Source organism: Morone saxatilis, unplaced genomic scaffold (genome assembly GCF_004916995.1).
Source record: "Morone saxatilis isolate NCDOM2014 unplaced genomic scaffold, NCSU_SB_2.0 Contig10, whole genome shotgun sequence".
NCBI lineage: Eukaryota > Metazoa > Chordata > Actinopteri > Moronidae > Morone > Morone saxatilis.
In genome coordinates, this window is record NW_023339652.1 from 7,587,418 (window position 1) to 7,607,644 (window position 20,227).

At 40.6% G+C, this 20,227-nt stretch overlaps 1 protein-coding gene across 1 annotated transcript in view; it reads left to right on the forward strand.

Annotated features, from left to right (window-relative positions):
• Positions 1 to 1,096: 1,096 nt before the first annotated feature.
• tmtc2a (transmembrane O-mannosyltransferase targeting cadherins 2a) overlaps positions 1,097 to 20,227 on the forward strand; it is a 56,634-nt gene continuing 37,503 nt past the window's right edge. Inside the window, exon 1 of the mRNA XM_035677593.1 lies at positions 1,097 to 1,484. Coding sequence (XP_035533486.1) covers positions 1,402 to 1,484 — 83 coding nt within the window. The 5' untranslated portion in view covers positions 1,097 to 1,401. The remainder of the gene's footprint in view (positions 1,485 to 20,227) is intronic.

Sequence of the window (20,227 nt, forward strand, 5' to 3'; positions counted from 1 at the left end):
CCCCCATCATCAGCCAACACCCTGGCGCTCTATACATCCTTCTCCAACCATCTGTTTTTCCATCTCCGCGGCTCTGCGCTGGATTTCCTTGCTTGGAGCCCCGACTGTGGGACAGGCGTTGGTCCAGCTGGTAGTCAGCGGGACCAGGCTGCACGTTTTCAAACTGACGGCCATATGCATCCTCACCATAGGGTGAGGTGCACCGGTTCAATCAATCACACCTACTCTCCCAGTTTAGCCTCTCCATAGAGACTGTGGGGGGCTTGTGTATGGCAAATGAATCAATATTTTTAATTTGGGGTTAGAGTGAGATAATAAGACGCCTACAGCAGCACCAGCTCAGCTGTTTAGCAGGACACCTCGGCATTAAATGGAAACTGAATATAAGCTTAAATTGCCAATATATTGACTGTAAATTACTGGCTACTAGTTGCTTTCACAGCAAGTTACTATGATATTTTTACAGTAAATTATAGTAAAATTACATACTGTGACTTCAATGTCAGTTATGCCATCAAAATACTGCATTTAACTGTTTTTGGGTTTTTTTTTACAGTAAAACACACATTACTGTCTATAAGATAAGAGATTACATCATCCCTAAGGTCCTACAGAACATGTTTAAAAAGAATTTAATTTAATTAAGCTCTGATTTATACATTTCTACTGTATAATCTATACATTTTTGACATTGTGAATATTGCTTTTAAAAATCTAAATTTCGTTACTTTCACTTTATGTATAAATTTAAACTATGTACTAAGCTATATATGTACATTTATGTTATATGGAATACTTTAAGAAAATAAAATACCACATAAAGTTTGATTGTCTTCCAGTTGAGTCAATCTGTTGCTCTTAAATCAACGTAAAATGTTCCCTTGCAAATGACTTCAGATATAAATATTCACACTTCCAGTGCACGACTGATTCTTATTCCAGCCCATCAGTAATGCATGAAAACACAATTACTTCTTTCCTACACTCTCCACCTTTTTTTTCCCCCTCTCCAGCGCAGAGCCCAGTGCGCATGCTCAACCTCCCTGAAAACCACATGCGTCTCCCCGCTCAGCTCTCTCCAGTGCCAAGGCGGAGAGATGCGCACACTGAGGACACCGCAGCACAGAAATGCGCACAGCTCCGAGCCAGACCCGGCGATAGCTTCACCCCCCGACACCCCTGACCCATCTCCCAACACAATGGGTTAGAGGGAATATGGCAAACTTTGACACACTTTGCATGACATGGGAAATGCCCTGCGTTGTCTGGAGAGCCGGGCTGCCGAGCGGCTGAATTGAGAGCACAACAAACACAGAGACTTGACAGAGCAGAGCGACAGGGGGGGGACCTGATTCCAGTCATTTCTATCCCGGGTTCCTCTCCCCACTTTGGTTTTGAGAGATGATCACGGAGCTGGTGTGCACCGCCGTGGCTGTGGGTCTCTATCTGAACACGCTGGACGCAGATTTCTGCTACGATGACAGGTAGGTTTCGCCCACAGAGCGCAGCCGCTGCCAACAGCATCACCCTCCGCTCCTCCGCTTGTCATCTCCTCTCGTTACCTCCACACGGAAGCAGGAGGGAGGACGGGGGTCGTTGCGCCTGCCCGCATGTTTGCATGTGCTTTTGTCCGCATCCTGTAATAAATCACCGCTTTATTTCCAGCTGTAGTAAAAGGCACAAAGGCAAAGGGGAGGGAAGGAAAAGGAGTATACTGAAAGCTGAACGGTAGAACTGTAGCTGTTACCAACATATGCCTGCAGTGGTGCATTTCTAGAACTTTGACTTTATATTGCTTTATTGTTCTTAATTGTCCCTCATATTCATTGAGAGACTTCAGCAGAGATTTAGCAAAGATGAGAAAGACCCATTGTGGTTATTTTTTTGTTTTTTTCTAAATTGCCCAAAAACCACATGCTCCATGTCCACAGAAACTAACAGCAAAAGAGGTGAAGTTCAACACGTTGTGGGCTGAGGACAGCCTCGTCCCATCTCCTGCAGGGCACATGAAGCGGTTCAGATGCTCTTTATGTTGATGAAGCACTCGTGCCTGTTCTAACAATGCCCTGCACCCCTGGGGAATTAAATCTAATTTAAACCGGGAGTTTCATTTTGCAAACAGCTGAATAAACATGTCAACACTTTTAAAGCTGTGGAGGGGCAAGTCAGCTCTGGTGGAGAGGGATAAGGTGGACAAAACATGATTTTCATTTAAAAAACATCATAAAAAAACCTACTAACAATATCTGTTAGCGATATCCGTCAGTAAGAGTCATATAGACCTGTCGTTCCAAATCAGGGTCAGGACCCTCCAACCGGTGCCAAGAAAAATCTGAGGCGGTATAAAAGTCAAACATTTTAGGTTGCAGTTAACAATTATCTTCATCATTAGTTAATGTGTTGTGCTTTAACTTATTTTACCCATTGACGGATTAGTCTTCATCTATAAAATGTCAGAAAACTGTAAAATGTCCATCCTAGAGTCCATTGTGACCTCTTCTAATGTCCAGAGACATTCAGAGAAAAGCAGCAAATCTTGACATTTAGAGAACATTTGGCATTTAAATGCTTCGAATGAATCATCAACCATTAGAATAGTTGCAGATAATTTTTCTGTTGATTGAATAATCATTTAAGCCCCCAAAACATATATTTTTCTTGCAAAAAATAATGTTTATTCTCTGGTTTTTCTCTAAATTTTTGGCATTTTTCCTTTTCTTTATCCCAGTTTTCATCCCTCTCACACACAAGCACTATGAAGAAAAAAAACTACGCTGTTAATATTTTTTTAGGTGTGTGCCTGCCGTACATCTGTGCTTATAAGAATAATCGCCCCCTTTTGCGTAAATGTTCAGTAGTTGCAACACAGCTGGTCCCTTTATAAAAAAAAAGAGGAACTGGACAGATAGTTCTTCACTGAATCTGAAATACTGTATATGGGCATAAGAGGTTTTGGCTCCTGCAACAGTTCTGTCAAAACGGATATTAATTAGTCTTCCATTATCAAGTATTAAATCATAGGGTTAAAACCACTGATATGTAAGGTATGTGGTAGATTTCTCTGGGGATAAAAAAGAGCGAACAGACAGTGAACAGGTCGCCTCCCTTATTCCTGCACAGCTCAGTCAGTGGGTGCTGTCTGGTATGCATCTCCAGACACCCCTTAAAGGTCAAAGATCCCCCCACTTTACTTTTCAGCTCCATCAGTGACCCCTGTGTGTGTTATTTGTGAGCAAGACAGAGTGCGTGTGGAGGTGAAGGAGGAGGAGAAACGTAGAGCGATGGTAGAAATGAGGTGCATGTGCCTGCGTCTCCAGTTCCATCACACCTCACCAAGTGTCCCCTGTAAAAAAAAGCGCCCAGCGGTTATTCATCCGTCAGCCTCGTCTGTACATGTGACCGTGACATGGCGAGGGTTGTCAGAAAAGCCCTTTGGTGAAATATTACCTGCGGCGCCCCGCTTCAACCTACGCTCGCACTCCATCCCCTCAGTGAAAGTTCAGTGTCCACCAACGCTGTGTATCCATCAAAGTCACCATGGTAATTTGCACTCTGGGGGACACTCGCTGGCGTTTTGGTTCAGCGCCCTCAGATGGAGGAGGTTGAATACCAATCAGAGGTCTGACCTTCCCTGGTCATTCATCAAACGGTGTCCTCTCTTGGGGTCAGGAGTCGCGTTCTCCCGGTCTCTTCCCTCGGGGATTAGAAGAGAGTTATGAGCAAAAGGTTAAGGTGAGCGAAAGATTGAAGTGGAGGAGCGTTGCACTGATCATTCTGGTCTGGAGTCGTCTAAAAAAAGATTGTCTTTGGTGTGGTGTTTTGGTGTTTTTCTTATTTGTCTTTTTAAGCTGCCTCCTTGTGAGCTGAGATGATCTTATCTGACCTTTCACCCCATAATCAAACTCTTGTTGCACGTCACATGCTTTTCATAACACGGAAGACGACATGGCGAGGCGGATAATTCATCTATGTCCCTGCGCTTCAAGTTGTGGGGATGTTCTGGCGGTCTCTGCTTTTTCAATCATGTCAAGTGTTTTTCCTAGGCACTGCTCAGGGCCCAGCCAAGCTCTCTCTTGGCCAATGGTAATCCCAATGAAAATCCTCTGCATGTGAAATGACTAAGTTTTACAGGAGCCGGGAGAGGTCTTGAGCCAGGCCATCTTTGAAGACGTGATCTGCTGGTTTACGGTCAAGCTTTTCTCGGATTTTGCCAAATGTATTCACAGTGCTGATAAGGTGTTTGTACAGCGAGATTGTTTGCTTGAGAGTTGTGATCATAGATTGGAAAATATATTTACCCTCACCTCTGAACTCTCCCTTGAATACCCATCATCAAGGCTTTTTGACAGGTTAACAAATGAGGCTCCGTGTGATGCTGACATTTCAAAGAGGTTTTTAATAACACCTTTTGACAAATGGACCTAGTAACGGATGTCTTTACTAGGACGAATAGTACATTATTCAATAGACAGCAAGAGTGAAGCAAGGACAAGAGATAAATGAAGCGTCATCGTGAAATGAAATGAATCCTAAGTGGCTTTCAGCATTCAGAGTCATGAATCCCAAAACATCTGTGACCCCAATCACGTCACAGTCCCCCTGCGCAACTGCATTATGGTCCCTCGGGGGACTGAAGTGAAAACATCTTCCCTCTTTGTATGTTTATGTATCAGAAGAGCAAAGCAATTCAATCTTAGTGAGGGGCTGGGTTTGGTGGAGTCTGGATTTCACCGACTGGCATATTCCCTTTATAAATCCAGTTTCATTCTCTGTTTGAAATATCCTCACCCTTAAACTAACTAAATGTTCATACCAAAACATGGGTTTAAGCAATTAAATATGCCACACAAATAACACAGAGGTGACACAAGAGAAGTGACTCAAGAGAAGATAGAAGATCACAGAGTCTTTTGGTCGCAACATCTGTTACTTTTCTAGCTCGGTTTCTGAGGTTGACCGATAAATGCAGCAATATGGGATTGTCTTTAAGAAGTGCCCTTTCATCATAGTTCAAACCATAGTGCTTTGAGTTGAAGCGCTAATGAACTGCCTTTATGTGTATGGATTATGCACATTTTATTTAAGCCCCTGGATCCTCTGTACATTTGAACAATGTATCTATTGTTAGATATAGTTTTCTTGCTTCCTTCTATTTAACTTTCATGTAACTGACAGTTCTCACATGTATGAATCTGTGTGTAGCAAGTATGTGAAAGTATGCTCAGTTAATAAGGAGCATTGTTGTGTGTCAGGAATGTTCCTGTGCTTGAATCAACTGAGATAAGAGTAGCAGTAAATTAAATCAGTTTCACGCAGGAGGCCAGTTTTCATTACAGTCTTTCTGGTTGTTTCTCTGCTACTGGCTACTAACTTAGATTTATTGTACCATGACCAGTGTTTGACAGGTTACACGATAAATCAAATCAATCTGTTATTACTTATAACTCCTTAAAGTAGTTGCATCACTTACTCAACATAAAAAGAAATTGTTACAGTATTTTGTTACTCAGTCAAGCAACATCGAAGGTGCCCTTCAACAACTCCAAAGCCACAACACCAACATGTCGTATTTTTTGTATTTTAAGCTGCTCTAATAAATAGTTTTATGTTCTATTACATTTTACCTGACTTGGTAGTCCCCCTTAGCCCCGTGGAGCGTCTTTCAGCTCACTGCATAGGTTTAATGTCCCGCAGCTTTCAGTCTCACCTCTTTAAATAGAAGTTAAGGCCTGGTTTGTAGCATTTAGCTGCAACAGATACTTTTATCCGGAGTTGGTGAAGACTAGACAAGAAATAAAAGGGGAGTGAAAATTATAGACTTCAATTAGTGGCTAGAAATACAACTTCTAGTTGATATAATTTTATAAGGTGATAATATCAATGTAGTGTTTACAGCTTATTGCGCTGCCCCCAAGTGGCCAAAAAACCCTCCCACAATTAAAGACAATGAGTAGGATTGGTGAATATTGGCTTACCAGTAGTAAGATATCAAGCCAAGAAACCACAAAAAACACGTAAATAAGACAGCTATCCTGAGTTGCCCTTAGCCCTCCATCAAACTTATGCGTCAGACAGGAAACAGGCTTACCCCTTAAGATGCTGTAGTAATGGAGCATTTCTGGAATTATTAACTAACTTCTGAACTCACATTACTATAACAAGGCAGTAATGTGTTAGCCCTACTCTGGTGTAGATAGGGTTTGACTCATACATTTGTTGGCTCAACAAACTAGTTAAATTTGATGCATTGATTGTGTTCCATGAAAAAGAGCCATGTCATCTCTGAATCATCTCTGTATTTGATATTTGATAATTGTTATCTCTTATGGCTTGACACTCCCAAGGCTCACTGTAATCAGTTTCAGGATACTGTAGTACATGTTGCCAGGAATATCTGTGCCTCTAGTGGAATAATTATTTAAAACATGTGCCCTAGTTGTGTGAAGGCTGTTTAAGTAACAATGTGTGCTTGGAGCAGATAAATATTGAGTGAAGATGTAGGCTAATGAAATGAGTGAGCAGAATGTCTTTGACTTCCAGAGTAATCCAGCTGAAGTGAAAAGGCTTGTGTCCGTCAGGAGCTAAGTGTTTTAGAAATGAGTAACAGTGCCTAAAGGCAAGTAAAAAATTAAAGCGAACAATGTGGTGAGTAAAACTGATGAAAAAAGTGTTTATGAATAGTAATTTGAGATGGTTTTTGAGGCAAGAGGCTTTTAACTAGATTTGCGTACATAAAGGATTATGTGTTTTCGAGGAGAAACAGGCAAACTTCATGAAAAGTGTGGTTTGGTGGTGAAAAAAGATGTTGCCATTTTATGCACTTAGAGCGCTAACATATTTTTTCACTCATTGGCCATAAAAAGAGTTCTGCTATTGATGTCTTGTTTTTGCTATGCGTAACCTCCTCAGATTTGGTGATGGAGAGCTGGGAATATCAGTCAAACAATAGGAAGGCGGGTGCAAAGAGTCTCATTTTGATTACTAGCAGATTTTATTCACGAAAGCACTTAGTGGTCAAGTCTTGCAGATGTTGTGGCTTTGAAACTGCTTTAAAGCCACAAATGAAGGCTTGAGCCCAGTATGTTGTATGGGGTGAATTAGAATTTCTCTTCGGGTTTATAATGGTGTCCAGTTCAACGGTGAGGGAAAGAAATGGCAGTAGATGTGTTGAACACAGAGGATGAAATGTTAAAGCCTATCTTCTTGCGCTGGGATGTGCTCCAGTTTTTGCAATCCTTAAAGGGGCAGGAAAAACAGTCTTCTGGCAAACAGAAGAGCTTGCATGGCTTGTTCCTCATAATGAAAGGGTACTGAGGCACGCACAAGGCAGATTTGTTTTAAATCAGAAACATTTTATGAAAGGTATTGTCATAATAAACTAAATCTCTTTCATGTGCAGTAATAAGGTCTGCCAACTGGACCTTCTGACTTTAGAACATGCTAGAAACTTGAGGTTTTCTCCCACTTCAATGTCCTTGCCGTTTGACATCTTCAGTGATGCAGAGGATTCACCTGGGGACTCATTTTATTTAAGGTATCATCTTTTGTAGCATTTAGTATAGTAACATCCGAGGACTTTTGACGTTTTGAAACAGTGAGATTATCGGTATAGAGTAGCTAATGCCCAAGGTTACTCTACAAAAAAAGCATATACAAATCCTGGATTTTGTGTGTTCTTGATTGTTATTAACATAATTATATAATATTTCAGTCATCCATTCATAGCTATAAACCTAGTTTTAGAAAAGCAAAGTCTGGTAGATATTGATATAAGGCTGTCAGACTGCATCCCCATCAATCCATCATGTAAAATAGTTTTTATATTTATGACTTATTAATCCAATTTACTGTACATCCTAATGTGGCTGAAATGTCAAGTAAAAAGAAAATTAATTATCAACAATTGTAAAAATCGAGTCAATAAAAGTAATTTGAAAATGTCAGCTTGGGGTTTGGATCACCATTTTCCGCCATTTCTTAGACTAAATGATCCTGCAAATAGTTGTAAAGACAAATAGTCACCAGATGTATGACAGGCAACATGCACAAAGGACCAAGAACAAACTATACCTATTGTTACCTAAAACAAATATCATACGCAACTGTTTGTTTTCGACGTTGGTTAATTCCGCTTCTCTCTGCGAGTAGCAAGCGTACATGACAGGCTTTATAATACTTTATACCACCCTTGCCTCTGGAACCACTTCTCAGACATGGAGAAGAGATGGGTTTGTTTATTTTTAAGTTGTCCCTCCGTGTCCCATTGAGTCCCAACGATGCACGATGCTGGTTGAGGCTGCTGCTAACCCTTGGCTGGCCCATGCGCTTTGCAGGCCGCAGTCAACCCGCCTGTCTGCCAAGACATGACCGCCAAACCTCAGTCCCACGACCCTCCCTGTATACACACCATATGTGGATCCCAAAACACTGGTATCCATGGACAACTGGGCTTACAAGTTTGCCAGCGGACTGCAAAAAACACATGCCAAAGCTGTAGATATGTCATATAACACCCATGCTAGATTTGGGAGGATGACAACCTCAAACCATGATAAAGGGGTGAATACATCTCACAAGTTTCTTATCAGGCTAACTGCATGCGTGTTCATCCTGCTCTTCCCTAACTAAGACCTTTCACAACTGTGTTCAGCAGCATAGAGTTGAATTTCTACCTCAGCGCACTAAACTCACTATGTAAGCAAAGCTCCTTTTTGTGGAGTTAGATTACACTTAGAAGCTCGCATCCACTTTCTCTCTTCTAAACAACTTACAGCAGTTGGGGCGTAATACAAAACCAAACCCAAGCTGTGGATCACACAAATCGCAAGCAGTTACCCTTTCTACCTTTTGTAATCAATAGCCATTCAGTATCATGTTTCATTGACTGTGGAGTTTTTTTTGGTCTGGAGACCAGAACAGCTGTCAGAACAGAAAATCAAACGTGTTTTTTTTGCTGCACTTGACAAATTGCTCACATTTCACTACAGCTTGTACCAGTTCTGACTGTGAAAAGCACTTTATAGTGAGTTCTGACTTTGATCAGCCAGTTCCTCAGAATCTGAAGGGGTCCGTTTGTGCATGTGGAGGGTGTTTGTGTTTTTCATGTGCGCTGACAGCTGTCAGTAGTTGATGGTGTAAATGATCAGGCTCATGGAGCCAGTGTTGCCAGACTGGGAGGTGTTCCGCTCACTGGGGCTACTTTTTATTTAATTGGGCAGAAAAAATTTGTTTTGGATGGGTTGTGAACATTAGGCTACTTTTTGTACCATTTGCAGGGTTTCCACCTTTGTCATTTTTACATTACTGGTTATTTACAGATTAAATAGACAAGATACAATATGTTAATTAGTAAGATTTTTTAACTTTGGATGGACCTAGGCCAGCTCTTTCCTACTGCTTTCATTCTTTATGCTAAGGTTAACTCAAATTAGCAGATTTTGTTACCTTTAGACATAATCAAACTAGCAGTTTTTTCCTGTTTACAATCTTTATGCTAAGCTAAGCAGCTGCTAGTTGTAGCTTTATTTTTACCCTAAATACAGTGATACTGATATCCATCTTCTTATCTAACTTTCAGTAAAAAAGCAAATAAGCCTATTCCCCAAAATATTGAACAGTTTCTTTAATCTTGCTTACCATATTTAAAGAAAGAAAGACCTCAATGCAAGCTACAGCCTTTTAGATCATTTGAACTCATTTGAAGGTATACACATAATGTGTACACATAACAGCTGGTTGAACATTTGAAGTTCCCCACTGTTCTCATTCTGTTCCCTGCTGCTCTGGTTCACCTGAAGCAATAACTTTTTCCCCCAGCCTCATGCATTTAGCTGAGTTGGGAGTAATTGCTCCTGAAGATAAAGTGAGAAATAAATGTTTTTGTATTGGTAAAACAAGATATTTGTTTGATGAATACCTATAATATGATGAGGTAAAAATCGCTGTGCCATGCAAGCTGCGATAAAACTCCCATTCATCTCAGCAAGGGAAACGAATACTGTCCTGTGCCTTAATTATAATAGAAGTGCGAGGCACCTCACAAAACCAATAGAGATTCATTAGCTTGGCAACCTTGGCACTGAACCCTAGCTGAGCACTGCACACACTCATTTCATCTTCACGCATGGCTACTCCAGCCAACTCTTGTAAAATAGACTAATATGCATAAGGCTCTGTGGGTCAGAACAGGGCCGACTGTAGAGTACCCGGTGTGTGGGGGAAAATTGGTTTGTGCTTCTCACCTCATAAAAAACCTGAGAGGGCGAGATTGAGAGAGCTGGTGTGAGGGCTTTAGAGATTTAAGGTTCAGGCAAGATCAGATGACAGCCCTGCTACCTTTACTCAAGGGCACAGTTATAGTGTTTGGTATTGAGATGTAGGAGGAGTGAAGTGATTATAGTGGTATAGCATTGTCACTGTGTGTGTGCTACAGTCAGTATTTGCTTGCTTTCATTATCTTTGTAGCACTTTGTGAAAGACATTTGCAGAAATAGAACCCGTAGAAGGTCATCATGAAAGTATTGTGAGGGGTTTTAGATGGGTGCAGTAATTTATCTCTGAATTTATGACTGTATCTTCATTTGAACGTGTATAAAATGTCTCATAAAGTTTCAGATTCTTGTATAATATAAATCCTTTGTCAGGTGTCCAAATTCTGTTCACACTTACTGGATTTATAAATGTTTAGAACCAATATAGTATGTTCATATTTCACTCCCATCCACATGGTTTACTCTGGGGAGGGAGATAGCCTTTCTCCTTTTCCTGTTTCCTCCTGATAAGCGCCTAAAAGAGGAGAACCACACCAGATAATACAGATAGAGGAAGTGTGGAGGTCTCAGTACAGCTGTGTTGTTTAGAGTCTCTCATTGTGGCACAATGGAGGGCTATTTGGAGAAATAAAGAGAGATGATAGAGATTATTATAGATAGTTGGAAATAGAAGGAATTGGCAACTGTGGTTGAAAAGATATTGATTTAAAAACAAAAAGAGACAATCTGCATAGCTCCAAGCTAAGCTGGGAAGAGTTGGAATTGAAATTGCAATTTCTTGCTTCACCATGTAGCCACAATATTTGGTTTTGTGGTACATCATTTCCGATCCAAACACCAATTCGCTCAGGTCTGGCTTGGTCGAAAGGTAATTATTCTGTGTTTAGAACCATAAAGCACATCATCCTTCAAGTTAACTATCCTCCTTAATTTTCTGTGCAGGGTCAGGAAACATTTAAGCCAATTTCCCCCACATTGATGGACTGCCCATTTAAGCATTGCTCAATAGTCCGCTCACCCATCTCATGGAGGGGTACCGAACTCCTCATCTCTGCAGTTAGTCTCATGATGGGATCAGTGGCTGTTTTTTTTTACGTACTCAGAGCTCGCTAGAGATAAGGTGAATCGCTGTTTAAGTAAACATGGCAGTTGTGACTGCAAGCAAGCCACAGTGGAAGTCAGCCTTGATAAATGGGAAAAATCTGCATTTGATAATGGTTGTTTTCCCACCTCACTCAGCCCGAGATAAACCAGCCATCGTATTTATCTTTCTACAGAATGTAATTTGTTTCTTGCCATCATTTTGATATTCATGGATCGATGGCTATGGGAAAGGCTGTATGGTTGTTGTGCTTTTATGATGAGCTATGACAGCACTGCAATTTATTTTTGATGTGTTTTCGGAGTTCATCCATTTAATTTATTATTTTCATCTTTTAATCTGTTGGACTGTACTGAATTATGCATGTTTTACTTTTGATAGTTTATAGGAGTTCTGTGATGCAGTTTCATTTTCATTTTGATAAGAAACACACGCAGCAGGGAGCTCAGACTGTCAATACTTTGATTGGTTGCCCCCTGCCTAAAAGAAATTCTGTATGCAAGGTAATCAGTCATTCTTTTTTATGTGAATTTGAGCCTCCAAAGGTGGTGTCCTGTTGTAGATTCTTATCTCCGTTCTGTAGACATAGAGAGCAGACAGATTAGAGGTCACCACTCAGTGCGACGGTGCCAGCTCAGCCATCACGCTGTGCATTTCATCAAAAAATCCACACAGACATTTTCCCCCCAGGCTCGCTCATTACCGTGATACCACATCCAGTCAATCCATTACAGGGTCGGCTGACAACGACAATTTCATCTACACACTGTGGTCTTTCTGTTTTTTTTTTTTTTGCTATGACCCGCAGCACCTACTCACTGATAGTGTTATCAGCACAAGGAACAAACCATGTGACATCCCTGTTGCAGACAGGAAAGATGTTTGTGTGGGAAGTGAAATGAACCAATTTGTGTGTGTCTCAACACATCAACTTTTGCAGCTGTAAAGAAGTCATAGTAAATGTTTTGCAGCTAAAACTAGCCAGTTAAGTTGGCTTAAAAGACTGGAAACAGGAAAATTTGGTTGTTTCCTCCTACCAGCACCTCTAAAGCTGACTTATTAACATGTTATATCTGGTTTGTTTAATTTGTGCAAAGTGTAAAAATAATTTTTGGGGGATTATGTGCTACTATTTTTAAACTTCAGTTTTTGCACCGATTAAACAAACGCTGCAAGTAGTGAGCTTTAGACGTTATGGTGGGTGGATTTTGTTACCTTCACACAGAGCCTTGCTAGCTGTTTCCCCCCCTGTTTCCAGTCTAGCTAAGCTAAGCTTACTGGCTGTTAACTGGCTCACTGTCCTTTAAGCAATGCCTCATGTGAGTTTTCCCTTTTAACTGTGGAAATAAGGGGGAAGTGTTCAGTTTCTTTCCATCAGTGCTTTCTATTGCTGTGATTTATTATGTATATATTGAATAACAAAAAGAACAACTTGGCTACAATCACTTGTAACCCAGTCCTCCATACAAACATCATGACGTTGTAGCATGACATAATGTCTGCTTGTCCCTCCAGTCCATCTCAGGGGGGAATATGGTACTTTTATGATGTTATACGATGCGTTTTATGATTTCATAATGGAGTTTCCTGCAGCATTTTAAACATGGCCATATATTTTGGAACCCCTGCTGATAGTTTGACAAACTTGGATTATATTAAACCTCCTGCAGGGAAAAACATCTGACATATTTTATTCTGAGTTCTGTTGGTCTCATAATTCATAGGCTATAATTATTTGAGTTCGCCTTTGGACCATTGATAAAATTCATATTGGTAAGGTGATTCAGAGCTGGATGAAAGTTTAACTTCACCCAACTTTTACTTTGTCCTAAGCTAAGGGTCAAATGGATGGGGTTTGCAATTTAGCAATGACTTCATTGGTTCCAATGTGAGAGTCGAGTTCAGGCAAATAGTTTTGTTGTACCATCCATGTTCAACAGATCGCAGATCAGAATTTGAAAAGATCTTAGATAATTAGCAGAGATCCTTGAAAAGAAGACAGATTTGGTTTGGGTTGGCCCCTGTGGTACCCCTCTATAGCTGCTGTTTCTCTCTTGCTAATGCTGGAATGTGACAACTGGTCACGGCAGAAGAAAGGAAGGCCTATTCTGGATTGGATACAGTGCTGTACGGTCTGTTAGTGCAGCATACTTGGGCATTACAAATGCTGCATGTGAATCTGACCAGTGGAAGCTGTCAAAGCAGAAAGAAGTGTGACACTGCTGGCTGTCTTGTTTTCTGTGCAACTTTACATTCTTTACATACAACATAATAAGTTATAAATCCTCCACATTCTCAAAATAGCTGATTTTTTCAATTTGTGATCAGATTACAAACTAATTCTGATTGAGCATTAAAGTGTTTTTTTTTTTTAAATCAGAGACAGAAGGCTTTTTGAGCAGAAACAGAATGCTGCTTTGTTTCTCCAGCTGCTCCCTTGGCAGCGCTGCAGCACACAGATCCTCCACTGGCTCTGTGATTTGTCATCAGCAATTAAAGTTGTCCTCATTATAATCTCCACAGCAGATCAAAAATGATCCGGGTCTCAAAGGAGCTCCAAGGTTTGAACAAAAGTTTTGATCTCTACAGAATAGACCTGTACCCCAAACGGTGGACTCCTCATATTCACATTTGATTAGCCTTTAGCAAAAGTTCTCTTTATTTCTACCTTATAAAAGAACTAGTATCAGGGGAACACAACAGTTCAGTGCTTCCAGTTTCAAGGTTTTCAGGGTCTGATACACCGATTTCTGGTGCAGACTAGAGAAAAGGAACTTTTTTTCCTTGGCAAGGAACAGGCCCAGCAAGACATTGCCAAGGTCTGCCCTGCTGTTGATTCCAGTGAATGTAGTTTGCCTGCAACACTCTGGAGACGGTATTGGTGGGTATTGTTGATGCAGTGTGTCCACACCTGGTGCTCTGCGTGTGTGCTTGCAAATTATACAGCTGAACTAAGGTGAAAAGTGAGCCGAGAACATTGGCAGGCCTTTCTGAGCCCTGACTCTTCACGACCCATCAACATTCATCTATTCCCTGTGGAGAAAAATCAATGCCGGGCAACGTATTTTTCCACGGTGTTCAAGTCCCCTATTTGAATTAAAGTGTGGAAGGGGGGCTTCTATAATAATGAGTTTAGGTGACTGGAAGTGCACGTTTTTTATAGGTCACTGTGCCGACACCCGCAGCTTTTCTGGAAGTAGGCCAGTGGAATTGATTGTAGAAGCAGAAGGTTCAGTGAATTAAAGAGCTAAGGGAAAAGGAGTACCTGGTGCTAAAGAAATACATGGTCACGTGCTGGTGATATTCAAATACTCATGCAACTGGACCTGTAATAGTAACAATAGTAACCTCGGCAGAATATTTGGACATAAAAATGATTGCTCTCTAGTCACTTTCTCAAAAAATCAAAAAAATGAGAAGAAACTAAATCCACTTAGCCTAATCCTAAACTATGGCTGTATTCCTATTTACTATATAGTGCATAAAATTTACTGTAATCAATTTTATTTCAATGTATCTAAACTCTGAGTGTGAAATTTACATACCATATAGCGCCCTCAAAAATTCAACAATGTAATGAAAAGAGTAGTGTCCATGGCATGCATTCGACTCTGCTAACAATCCCACTAGAAATTACAGTTCATCTCTACAGCTGTCAGTGATGACGCAGGATGATGATAAGTAAGTGTCTGAAATCACAATTTACTTCCTGACTGTCCATTATACAGGGAGCAGAGAGTGAATGAACAAGGGAGTGATTTCAGACACTGCCTTGAATTGTAGTACACTACTTTATGCAAACATCCTGGAACAATTTTATAAATGCAAAAATTACATGATTGAGTCCGGGAAATTTCTATTTACCGTCAACTTTTTAATGATCATTGTCCAGAGAGGATTAATTAGGTGAATTGAGAAGTGATTATTTCAGACACAACATACGTTGTAGGTTCAACAAAGAGCCTATCCACATCTATTTCATCTATTGTGTTAATCACGCCCCCAGGTCATCTAAGAAATAATGTGAGGAAGCATTTTGTATTTATCTGTTCAGAATGGCTGGCTAGTTTTCTCCATTAGCCTTTAGCAAAGACAACCTTAGCCTAGTTTATTGAGAAGGGCAACAGGGCATTCACAGGGTCAGACGGACAGTGTAACATCCCACACTAGATGCATGACACAGCCTGTCACTCTTGAATTCTGAATTTAAACAGATAATTACCGACTGAATATTTAATTTCTCCCTCATTCAAATGGTAGTTGGAATTTTAATGAAAAGTAAAAGCCCTGTTGCTCATTTTTGTATATTACAGTAAAATTGGCAAGCAGCAAATTAAGACCCCAGTGAAATAGCATAATTCTGCATAAATTCCTGTAGAAGCGACAATGTTGTATCTGCAGGAGTGAGCTGGGATACAGCAACATCTGTCTGGCATTTTAAATCATATCCCCAGCCTGCACACAGCCGTGATTTATGTATTGTTTAGCGAAGTCAGAGAACAGCACTCAGTCCATTTTTAATCAAGCATCACATTTATCACTGTGGATGCAGGCGACTCAGGGAGGCCACCCTAATTACCCCGTCCACAGTCAGACACTGTAATCAACCGTCGACACCATACTGGATGCAGAATTTGGACTGACTGATTGGCTGCTCATTTGTTTTCTTTTAACATGCTGGAGGTGGTTTTCTGGTTGGATGGAGGGTGTTAAAGTTGGCCACTGTTTCACTGATAAGAGCTGGATGTGTGGGGAAGCCAAGGATTTTGGAAACCCTATAAAACTCTCAGAATGCAGTGCTCCTGGACATTGGCTCATTTAAATGTGTTTTTCACTGTGAATGCTGTTGGGCACAGTACCATAATGTAGGCATATGGCATATTTATTGGGTGAGATAAAATACCTATGAATTTCCCATTAAGGGCTCCTATCTTAATGTATAAGGGAGAAAGAAACTGTAGAAAGAAAGTTCCTGGTGGTCTTTGGGGTGTTCATGGAGGTGTGAAATTGTAATTTGCTGTTGAAGTGAACTGTACACCTCAGTCCCAAGTGTTTTTCAATTTGATTGCATTCACACATTTTGCTTTTTTTTTTTAATATACTTTAAGTGGCAGCTCTGTTTGGAACCTTACTAAACATGCTTCAACAAGCTGCGATTCTGCAAGGATAAACAGCTGCAAAGACGTCTTGTACATCTGCAGCTGTACAGAAATATTCATCATACTTTATAAAAACTAAATTCATTCACAGCTTTTTTGAGGCGTCAGTTTTGACCCCTTAAATCCCAATGCAGTCTTTCCCTTCACTGCTTCCGCTATATTTATACCCTGGGGGAGAGTAAAGCATTAGTTTTATTAGCCATTGATTTCTCATAGCCTTTCCCTCTGGTGAGGCAGAGGATTCATCACAGCCTTTTATTGACACCATCACTCAGGGAACGCCACGGTGGGCTCAGGCTCCTTTTTAGCTGAGGTGGCAGTGGTGGCATTGTTGTCAGATCACCTCTATTTTGTGCGACCAGCTAATGGGAAGTGATCAATCAATCACTTCGATGGAGATAAAGACTCGGCAATCAATCTGCTAAAAAATAGATGAAGAAGTCACACTCTCAATGATTGGGTTCATAATTTTTTAACCACTAGAAATGTAGTGTATTGGAAAATTTCTAAGATTACACAAATGACAGTGAACATGTTTGCACACTTGTAAGGCGTTAAACCAAGTTTCATTTTAATTTACCAGACAAAACGATGATGATACCACTCATATGTCTGTCCGTTAAGTATGGAGCTAGAGCCAAGAGGCTGTTCGCTTAGATTAACATAAAGACAGGTAGCAGGGTGAGAGTATTTCTTGGCGAAAAGCTAACTCCCTGGAAAACCACAACTTGTTTGTACATTTCTGTTTGTCTACGGATTAAACAAATAGGATATAATGTGTTAATCAGTGAGCTTTGGAGTTGTTGTTAGGCCTATTTGTGAACTTTGGACAGATCCAGGGTAGCTGTTTGCCTCTGCTTCCAGCCTTTTTAAGCCCAAGCTAATAGGCTGCCTTCCTTTTCTCATCTAATATTCTGCAAGAAAGCAAATACGTATATTTTTTTATTTAGTATTCACAGAGGTTGCATCATGCCTAATTTTTCAATCTATAACATCTATTTGAAGCAGATATTTGGAAGTTCAGAGATGTAAGTCTCAACAATCATTACATATTCAAAATACAGGACTGTGCCTCCTCAAACCTCTCCATTTACCAATTAGTCTGGCTTTCAGCTGCCAAACTCAGCCAGCTCTCAGCCGACCCTTTTCAGACTAATATCCTGAAAACAGAGCTTGTAGGATTAAAAACTTACATTCTATCCACTCAAGGAACATGTCAACAGGCATAAATAGTATTTATTTATCAATCACTACATATTTTCAAGTCACAGTTTATTTAAGTGCACACGTTCATGTTACGCACAGTGACTTGACCCTGGCCTGTTTGGAGTTAGCTGTTCTGCTAATCAGGAAACCGGCTTCACAGGGGACATGAAAGCAAGTCCTTGGCCTGACAAAAGAGAGACAGCCAACTTCCTGATGCTTAGCTCAGACCGTTTCAGCCTCTTTGAAGCTGAGAGCCCCCGGAAGAAATCTGTTTCTCCTGATTGGCTGCTTGGACAGGCCGAGGATGTAGAAGAGACTTTATCTTAACCAGGTATGAGTTGACTGTTGGGCCGGCTTGATTATGAAAGTAAAACAGCTGGACTTCAGTGATGAGGAGTAACTGTGCAGAAATGTGTTCTTTTGATTGTGAGTGGAAGTTTGTAATAATCCTCAGTATTTAATCAAGTTGAAAAATGTTCTTTTGCCCTTTTGAGGCATTTCTATTTGTTTGTGTGTTAATTAGTATGTGCATCATAGTGTTAACCAGATTGTGTCCCCAGAACACAGTCTGTGTTCAGACAAATATTTGTGTAAGAATCAATTCACACTGTACAGAGAACAGCTTTCTGTTAGCCCCTTGTGCCCCTGCATGAGTGAATACATGTACGTGTGTGTCGGCTACCTCTATACAGCAAATATTTTCTTAATTAACACTTGATCAACGAGCATTTCCTCAGTAAACACATCGAATGCATGGATCTGTGAGCAAAAGTACTGTAAATATTAATCTTTGCCGTATTAGCTAGGCTGTATTAGTCTAGAATGGACTGCTTTGTATAATGCGCTGTGCTTTCACACTAATCTCTACATGAAGAGTTAAAATAAGTCATTTATCTAGCCTTTTCATTCCACCAAACTTCTGGCTGGTTATTCTGCACCCTTGGGAAAATTGCTGGGAGCTGCAGGATGGGCTATTTTTAATCAATGAAAAGATAGATTCAGTGAACTGAGCAGGAGAAGAAGACAAAAAATGTAGGTTAGTGCCTTGAATACAAAGCAAGCTTCATCCTCTGTGTCTCAGGTTTATTTTCAGTAGTATGTTTATAAAAAGATGAAAATCTTGCTGGTTTTCTTCCTTCTTTTTTTCTCTTCATCAGTGCCCAGTTATGCTGAACGCCATCCAGCAGCAGTTTATCACTGTTCACACATTTCAAGTGATGGAAAGAAACAAATAATTGGACATAAAAACTGCCAAATGAATGTTGAATTTCATCTGACGCACCAGTCAAGGGAAGAACTTCTGCAAAGCTAAGCATAAATCACAAGTAGGACACTGGCAGTATGACAGAGTTTTATGAATGCTATCTGGACATTTATGCATTTTTCCTCTCCTCCCTTATTCGTGCCAGTTTGGCGTGGGACGGAGTGTGGGAAAGTAATGGTGCCGCTTCTTGTCGGGGTATTGTTCTGCCAGGGGTGTCGCTGACGTATGATGTTTGAACAAACCCTTAATGCTCACTTCCTGACCTCTCTGCCTACAGATATACCAACTAAACACATAGAAAGAAAGACAACAAAGAGTTGATACAACGGGGAAATATTGTATATTGAGGTCTTTATGCATTGTCCACGTCTGCAGCACAACCATTTAGTGAGGAGAACAAATACGATTTAAATATGAAAAGCATCTTCATGAAGGTAGAAAGAATACTGATGAGGCCTGCGTTCTAGTGTCCTCTTCCCTCTCAACATCTTACTCTTTCGTCTTCATTCCCATCTCATCATTTTTCTGCCATCGTGCTGTGGCCACATACTGACAGGATTACAGCAGCTGATAATCAGCCAATGAATGAATCACTCAGGCCCAGCCAGCAAGCGTAATGGCTTTACGCATGATCGTCCAACCTTGCACTGTGATGGATGGGTAGGTACCTCTAGGATATTAAAAAAAGACCAGATTACCATCTTTCACATGTTCAGTTGCATCATGTGGTGCAGTACAATACACTCCCTGCTGCAGTGACCATTGAGGTGAAATTTATGGGATTTTTATATCCTCAGCCAGCTGTGGTGTTCGCTGGGAACAAAGCCATGAACACTTTTTTCCTGCCAACTGTAACGCCACATGGAATTAGGACGCTGTTTCATATAGATTACATATGGTGTCATTCTACATGTTCAGAGTGTGGAGCCTTTAGCACGCATACATGCAACCTTTAATCAGGTTAGTCGTTGACCCCGACCTCTGTGCATGTCACCAAAACTGCATGCACTTTATGATCACTTTCTAATCCTGTTAGTATTGGATTAACACAGAGGTGATCTGGACCCTGACACCCACCCACACATACACTCTCTCTCCAGCTTTCTTTAATACACTGACCCTTAGACGGAATCTCAATGAAGATGAAATCAATAATTGGTTGCGGATGCGGTGAGAGCCTCGTCTCCCAATGCAAATTGCTTTGAGAAGTCAGAAAAACTTGATG